Here is an 8,224-nt window from a genome sequence, read left to right on the forward strand (position 1 = left end):
ATAATTAAAATATTTTAATAAGTTTTCTTTTACTTCATTTTTTATTTGAGTAAGCATATTTTGCCAATCAATAAAAAGTCAAGGATGAGAAGAAGGGATTCTGTAATAAATTCAACGATTTCTGATTCTCTTTTCTCTATAATCGCTATATTATCGTAACATTAAGACATCACAAAGACGTAGGACTAGGACTAGTACAATATTTGAGAAGATGTCTACGTCTTCATTTCAAAACAACTAAGACTCAACTCGATGGATGAATCGTCATTGAAACGAATGTTTCTCACATTTCGTATTTTTTATATAAGAGATCATAGAACCCCACATGGATGACCGTATTTTTGCGCGGAACTTCTGAGCCTATCGAATATCCCAGACGAGTACTCGTCGTAGTCTTCTTCGTCGTCATCGTTGTGTTCGTAATCCTCATCTGTCTGGATGCCATCCTCGATTTCGTCTTCATTCACGATTTCTTGATTGATCACGACAGTGCCAGGAACATAGTCAGAGGCTGGTGGACCTACCGGACCGCAACCTCTGTCATCATCTTCTGCATTGAACGTGTCGATAGCACCCATTGAGGGTACAGGACTCGACAACTTCCCCGGTAGCGCTCCATTGATTGGCGTAAATCCTAGGTCCCTAAAACAAGTTATACATCCAAATATATGAATGTTTGAAGCAGTTTACTTAACGAATTAATCATATTTCGCAAATTTATCAGTTTTTTAAGTATTACAGTACTTCGTATGTAATAATCGAACTAATATTTTAAGGATATATTGCATCTTCTAAAATTTCTCGTTTTCTTAAATAGAAATGTAATTTTAAAAATAAATCATTAATTATAAAAATGACGAAATTCTGATTTTAGGAATAAATTTAGAAATGTATACATATAATATACATATTGTGAATTTTAAAAGTGACTTTTTAAAAATATGTTTATATAAAAAGATCTCTAAAACGCATAAATATTTAAACACCACGAAACAATTAATTAATCGCGAAAATATTGACGGATCATTTGATAAACACTTGCTCCTAAAGTATTTCTCTCGACTTACCCGTATGTAATAAAATGTCCTGGCTGTTCTTCAGCGACTTCTTCCTGATGTATTCTTTCACGTTCAATGGCCTCGAGCTCGGCTAACTTAGCTTCTTCCTGTTCATTATAAGTGATGGTGATAGGAACCGATGGTATCGGTTTTAATTCTACGACGGGTTTATCGAGAATCTGAAGTTTTTCTTCAGGAACCTCTAATTTCTTCTTATTCGACGGTGTTTCGTTTGGTATCGTTCTATGACCAAATGACAGTTTATCTTCCGGCACGAATCTCACTTTCTTATTGTATGCCACATTTATGGGCGAGAAGATATTTCTGTATGCCAAGGAGAGCGAAACCGGATCCGCAGGTAATCGAGGATACGAATAATCTTTAGGAAGATCTGAAATAAATGAATGTATCATTTTATTCTTGTAGTCTGTCATAATGCATAAAATGAATATATTATGTATTTAATGTGCGTAATTATAATCGATCGAATATATATTCATACAAATAAGTATAAGTTAATCAATTAATTTTGTCTATGAATAATTATAATTTTATCGAATTTGAAAAGAAACAAATATGATTATTATTAATTTCATACAATTGTAACTTCTTGATTCATCCATGTAAATGAAAATAGAAAATCTCGTTCTATTTTCATCTCTATTTTAGCTTTATTTAAAATGTATTTCTAGAAACATACCCGCTTCATCACCAAAGTCACCACAATTAGATCTGTAGCTTCCAGCAACTTCAACGTCGCTTCCAAATTCATTTTCATAACTGCTGGTTTTGGAGTTAAATTGTCCTAGGCTGCCTACGCTGGTACCTGCATATCCTGATCCGTACGTATTGTATCCTCCAGTTGAACTGTATCCTCCAACACTGCCTTTAGCACCACTATATCCTACACTGCCTGAGCTACTGTACCCTCCAAGACTGCCTGCATTATTGGAAATGTATTTACCCAAACTATTTGCGCTACCAAATGCATTTATACTGCTTAATCTGCGAAACAATCCATCGGACGCTACGTTATATGTGGATGTCAAGCCGAGTTTTCTCATTCCAGCTTCATCGACATGTCCATTGAGTGTCTGTACGCAAACTTGTACTTGCTCAGGAGTGGGAGAGGAACATGTAATTTTGCTGGGATACGCCGGTGTCACTTTAGTTTTAGTTGTAGTAATTGCTTGGACTTTGCCGTTTTGAACTTTGCTTGGATAACACAAGTCACCGATCGGTGGGAAGCTATCGATAAACAATTATAGATTATCATTTAAAAATGATTAACAAGTTAAATATGTAAAGTAGCAGATTAATCCGTGTCATCTATAGATCATCATAACTTCAAGTTTTTTAAATCGCAATACATGATACATGTTAATGAATGGATAAATGAATGCACATGAAATACCTGGGCACGATTTGTTTATTAGTATCGGAGAGGAGTTCGCGCATCGTCAGAGGTTCGGATTTCTTTCCGCATCCGCAACCAGAATTGGAGCTCGCACCATTCAAGAAAGTATTGAAGGAAGAGCTTCCTCCAAGAACACTGACGGAAGATGAGGAAGAAGCTGAAGAGCTGCTATGACTGCTGCTGCTACTGCTGCTGCTAGTGCTAACAATTCCGCTAGAATAGGGATTGGAAATGACATTAGATGCTATGCTTCCGGATCCCGTTTCTGCGGAAAATCTTCCAACCGCTTCGCGTGCTATTGCAGCTTCATTGATTGCTTGTGGCGACGCATATACCAGTGGTTTTTGCACCTTTGCTGCTTTCACTACCACTTCCCCGCATTTGCAGGCATTGATACCTGAAAATTGAAAATACAAATATCTGGACCCGTATCATTTACTTTTTATGATTATGATTATGATTATTATTACATAATCTTATTGATTATGTCCTAAAGAAAATTCTTTGTACAGAAAATATTAATATATGTTGTGCACTAAAAAATATTAATAATATGTGTTGTGCACTAAAAAATTGAAAACAAAAGCAAAATTAATATTGTAAATAAAATATTCCATTCTTTTAAGAAAAGAGTTTTGAATAATAATAAGATATATTGATATAATAAGATAGATTGTAACAAAAAATATTTAATTAACTTCTAAAGGTATATAAGCAGAGATATTTTTATATAATACGTGACAAATTAAATATATAACATCGATTATAATAAATGCAAAAATATAAGAAATGTAATAAAGAAAAAAATGCTACAGGCAATTATTTTTTAGCTTATAAATTTACAAATTTTATGTGTTGGATATATATAAGATTCGTTTGAAGATAAATAAAAAATTAAATTTTTTAATTTTATTTCTCTTTTAACTATCTTGTGAAAATTCATATTTTATAATTATAATATTTCAGTTTATCACATAAAATAGCAAAATTTTCTTATAACAATACATTTTAGGTATCTCAAAAAATTTGAATCATTTCGAATGAAAGAAATTCTGATCACTTTAAAATTGCATATCGCAAAGATAAATTAGAATAAAATTAAAATTATTAATTTGTATGCGGAATGTATTTCACACATACCTGGACCTAAACTTCCGCAGGTGTGTTCTGATCTGGTTTTGGATGGATGTGCCTGGACGATAGACGTGGCCGCTATCGTCAGAACGGCAATTCCCAAGATCAAAGAAGACCTCATATTTGTCTCAATAACAATACTCTTTCTTTCTTCTCCTCTTTTCCCGGCGTTACATTTATATGAAAAATTGCCGGATTTTCAGCGACTGATTTGATTTTGCAATTGATAAACAATGACTGTTTGCGCGGATCCGAATATTTCCTGTTGTAACGTTTACGCGATGAATTTGTTATGACTTTACCGCCGCTTCCTGAATTCGCATGTTCCGTTAAATACAAAAAACTGCATTTTATAGTTTCACGACATTTACGTTCGTCGAGAAATATAATCATCTTGTAGAGGAAACGAATCTTGTCCGGTTGACAATCGGTTATTTGATTTCCGTATTTGTATGTGTAACAATAAACGAAATGTGTGCAAAAATACAGCAGAATGGAAATAGAGGGTACGCGGATTTCAATGAATGATGAAAGAGTTAGGTCATTAATCGTATAATTCAACTTTTTTCATAATTTTTTACATTATATACATTATCAAAAAATTCTATAAATGAGATAAAAGTTATTACATAAAGACAATATTAATAAGTTATATTGTGCAGAAAAGGATATAAAAGAATAAAAATTAATTATAGATTGTAAAAAACTTTAATATAGAATAAGATACATTTTTTACATGACACTTCGAAAGTATCGTATACAAATTAAGATATTTAAAATTAATCAATATTCAAATATTAATTACATTTCCAGATAGAAAAAATTTTTGTTTTTCCAACTTTTCTTTAATAAATCTATAATTATATGTAAAAAAGAAAAAATATAACATTAATTTATACAGAAATACATTAATTAGAAAACTATAATATCAAATATGAAGCAAAATATATAATTGTAGATAATATTCAATAAAATATAAATTTAAAGCTTTGTACATATTGTAAGAACATTATAATTAATCATATTATATCATATATGAATAATCTCTCTTTAATATTAATATATACAAACAAACTTAATATTTATACATTGTTTGAGTTCTACATGAAAATTCTTCCACATATCTTTAAACATAATATTTTCATTTATTAAAAAAATCCGATGCTCGTTGACGTTGCAAAGGTAGATTAAGTAAATTATCAGTAAGTACGGGCCCTTGTATTCGCGTAGTATTTGTTTCCAGTTTTTGGGAGATAGCGTCTTTAGCTGACGTAATTGCACGTGGTGTGTTAGGTGTCCTGATACCTACAGACGGAGTCCTCGACGATAATATTCGTCGAGGCGATGGTGTGCTCGATATCCGGAGTTTTTGTGTCGCTAATCTTCTCGCTGCAGGAGACATTGTGCTCAAGCGATCTATAGTCGATCTCGGTGATGGACTGAAAAAATAGATTTATTATTATTATTATTTTATTTTTATTAGCCTTTTTACCAAAAATATATCATACATTAAGTATATGATAACCGAAAAGACGATAATTCTACATGCAGAAAAAAAATTAAAAATTTCTCTTTATTTCAGTTACGAGATAACTTATATTATAATAAGCAAATATTTCTTTATTCAAATTAATTTATTTTAAATGCTTTTCATATTACAAAAATGTAACTCAAAGTGTAACTTTGTTACATTTTTTTCTACTGAAAATTTTATCAATAAGATTATTAAAAATTTCCGAATCAAATTTAATAAGAATTTAAAGATTTAGAAAAAAATATTAAATAACATATGTCATGAGCTAAAATACTTTTCTATACAAAAATTTATATTTTCAGATACAATTACTTCATTAATTTTATAAAAATTTAATTTCACAAATATCAATATGTTAAAATTGCTCCTTTTAACATTGATATTATTTAAATATTACTTACGTGGCTAATGACTTTCTAGCTGCCTCTAAGGCTTTATTCTTCCGATCTCTGTGCCTTTCACCAGCTTTTTCAGCCAATTGCAATGCCAACTGCTCCCTTTTTGGTGGTTCTGCTATTCTAAAAGATGGACCTTGACTTGTTCTCAGTAATGGAGTATCACCACCATCTAATCGGAAAGGTGTCCCTTCAATCTGACCCCATGTCATCAATGGACTTTCACACTCTCCTGGTCTTGGACTTGGCGTCGCCACAAAACTGAAGCCATTTACCCGCGGCGTCGCATTCCTAACTACTTCTTTGCCGTCCACACCGATTTTACCATCGTTAGCTCTGGATTGCGATTTGGCTAATTCATTGATAGTTTCCTTATTTTGTTGCTCATTAAATGGATTTATCCTCAATCTCGTATTTTCATGTGTTACACTTTGCTTGTTTTTAGCTAATTCTATTTTCTCTTCAGCTGTAAGTTCCACTCCATCAGGAATGTACATAATGTAATTTTTATTCTTATAAGTCCAACTATCAACTTGTTTGGGCCTGGAGTTTGATCCTTCGATTGCTAGAACATCAGTCGTAGGTTTGTCGATAGTGAGCCACGCTTTTGACTTCTCTTCTGCTTCATAAAGCCAGGCATACTTCAATTTACGTTTATTTTCCGCCTCGACCATCATTTCTTCAAAACTAGCATTATCTTCGCTTGTGTGAGAACTCAAATAATCATCGAGGCCGGTTTTATTTTCTTCTTTACTATCTTTCTTTGCATATTCGACAGGTGTTTCCTGGGATGATACTTCAGAGGTACATGGTAATTCATCTGATTCAGCTCTACGTTGCGGAGTTTCAAAAGTTGCTGGACTAACTGGTCTTTCTGTGACAGGTCGACCAGAACTATATTTTGCATATAACTCTCTCATTCTTTTTATATCATTCTGCTCTAAAGCATCCAGATATTCATTCTGTGCTTGTAATTTTTCTAGATGTGGAAAAAAATCTCTTTGTATAATTTCACTCATTTTCTCAATATATGTGTCTTCATCTAAGATCTTTGGTTGAGTACTTTTGCTTTTTTTCGCAGATCCAATAGGTTTCTTAAATATAGCCAAATCTTTTATATTCTTGGCAGCTTCGAGAGCTTTAGAGCCTGGGCTATCCATGATGGAATCTAGAAGATTGAAATTAATATTAATAAGAATTTAAATAAATAAAGGAATAGAAATTTTCTTATTTCTTAACATAAAGAAATAGTTTAATTACGTTTATATTGACACTTAATACTTACTACTCATTTTGAATAACACTGTAAGTACAAATACAGGTTATGTAACCGAATTCGTGTTCACTGTTATTGTTACAGAGAACATACACATTTAATAATATAGAAAATTTTCTTTCTTTGCAAATCTCTTTTATAAATACATAGCTATACGTATTAAATCATGTTCCTTTATAAACATACAGAATATATTTTGGGTCACATGACATACTTCACTACTATGATACACTCACACGTGATAAATTTGTTAGTTTAATTGCACTTGTAGTATATTCTTTCGATTTTCACTTGTTGTTTTGCCTTTTTTCTCTTTCAATTATATCTCATTTTAAATGTAATAGAATGCAAAAGATATAATAGAGTAAATAGTATAGCTGAGAACAGCTGAGAATAGAAAAACCAAATCTAATGTCACAATGTTAGTGCGTGTAGTGTGCGACATTACCGACATATGATAACGCAACATCTGATATGCGACTTGGCGCCATCTCGCGTCAAGGTTGTGTATCGTTTGGCAGTACATGGAAGTTCAATTCGCGACAGAATTCCCAATAAAGTTTTGTGCATTATTCGAAACTTGTACAACATTAAAAATGTATTTATAAAGTTGAGTATATTTTATTTTTATCTGACAGAGAATACGTGATAGAGAGGTATGTGTAAACTGATTTAATAATCATACTCCATGATTTGAGAACTTTAATTATATATGAATTTGAAATCGCAATGGCTTCCGAGAACATAGGTAATATGCGCGTTAATGGAATGCAAACATTAAATTATTTTTATTTACAACTGTTCCGACAGAACTCTTTATTCTTATCTTTTCTTGTGCATGTAAAAAAAGTATGTAATCATGTTTTAGGTTCTCGTTTGATTTATATTTAAGTTGTCTCTTGTAATTTCATATTTCAGCTACCAAACAATAACTTTCTCGAATCTTCTCACTGTTTTTCAACCGGTTTAACCTTTATATATATATATATATATATATATATATATATATATATATATATCTGTATTGAAAAATTAAATCGAACCATTCTCGATATCACCATCTCGTATTTAGTCTGTTCTCAACTGTTTCCGAATAAACATCGGTGTACTAAAGTCTTTCTTTAATCACTCTTGCTTTCGTTTTTAACTCTCTCAAAAACTCCGACATCACCTACACCTTACAGTCTACAAATTCTGTATCCTCGCGAAACAACAACATATCGTCATTAAATTACTGTGCATGTAATTTATTAAGATATTAAAATATCATCAAAGATATATTAAAGTATCATTAGCTCTCAGATATTGGCAAAATGCTAGAGCTAGATATTACAATATATATACATATTTTTAATTCAATATCAAGTATGCTTTTATATATATTTTCATAAAATATTCATTTTCATTAAT

At 31.5% G+C, this 8,224-nt stretch overlaps 2 protein-coding genes across 2 annotated transcripts; both read right to left on the reverse strand.

Annotated features, from left to right (window-relative positions):
* Positions 1-125: 125 nt before the first annotated feature.
* On the reverse strand, positions 126-3,766 carry LOC105250199. Its single transcript, XM_011256167.3, has 5 exons — positions 3,616-3,766; positions 2,473-2,872; positions 1,759-2,306; positions 1,068-1,449; positions 126-642 (listed from the first exon to the last, which is right to left on the reverse strand). Exons 1-5 carry the CDS (start codon positions 3,728-3,730, stop codon positions 312-314), a joined length of 1,776 nt encoding a protein of 591 aa, XP_011254469.1. The 5' UTR covers positions 3,731-3,766; the 3' UTR covers positions 126-311.
* A 905-nt stretch (positions 3,767-4,671) lies between these two features.
* Positions 4,672-7,232, reverse strand: LOC105250197 (splicing factor ESS-2 homolog). The gene is made up of 3 exons (XM_011256166.3): positions 6,824-7,232; positions 5,545-6,706; positions 4,672-5,048 (listed from the first exon to the last, which is right to left on the reverse strand). The coding sequence occupies exons 1-3, from the start codon at positions 6,828-6,830 to the stop codon at positions 4,751-4,753; spliced, it is 1,467 nt and encodes a 488-aa protein (XP_011254468.1). The 5' UTR covers positions 6,831-7,232; the 3' UTR covers positions 4,672-4,750.
* Between the last annotated feature and the right edge of the window lie 992 nt (positions 7,233-8,224).

The sequence above is a fragment of the Camponotus floridanus genome, unplaced genomic scaffold (genome assembly GCF_003227725.1).
Source record: "Camponotus floridanus strain SB8 unplaced genomic scaffold, Cflo_v7.5 scaffold105, whole genome shotgun sequence".
Taxonomy (NCBI): domain Eukaryota; kingdom Metazoa; phylum Arthropoda; class Insecta; order Hymenoptera; family Formicidae; genus Camponotus; species Camponotus floridanus.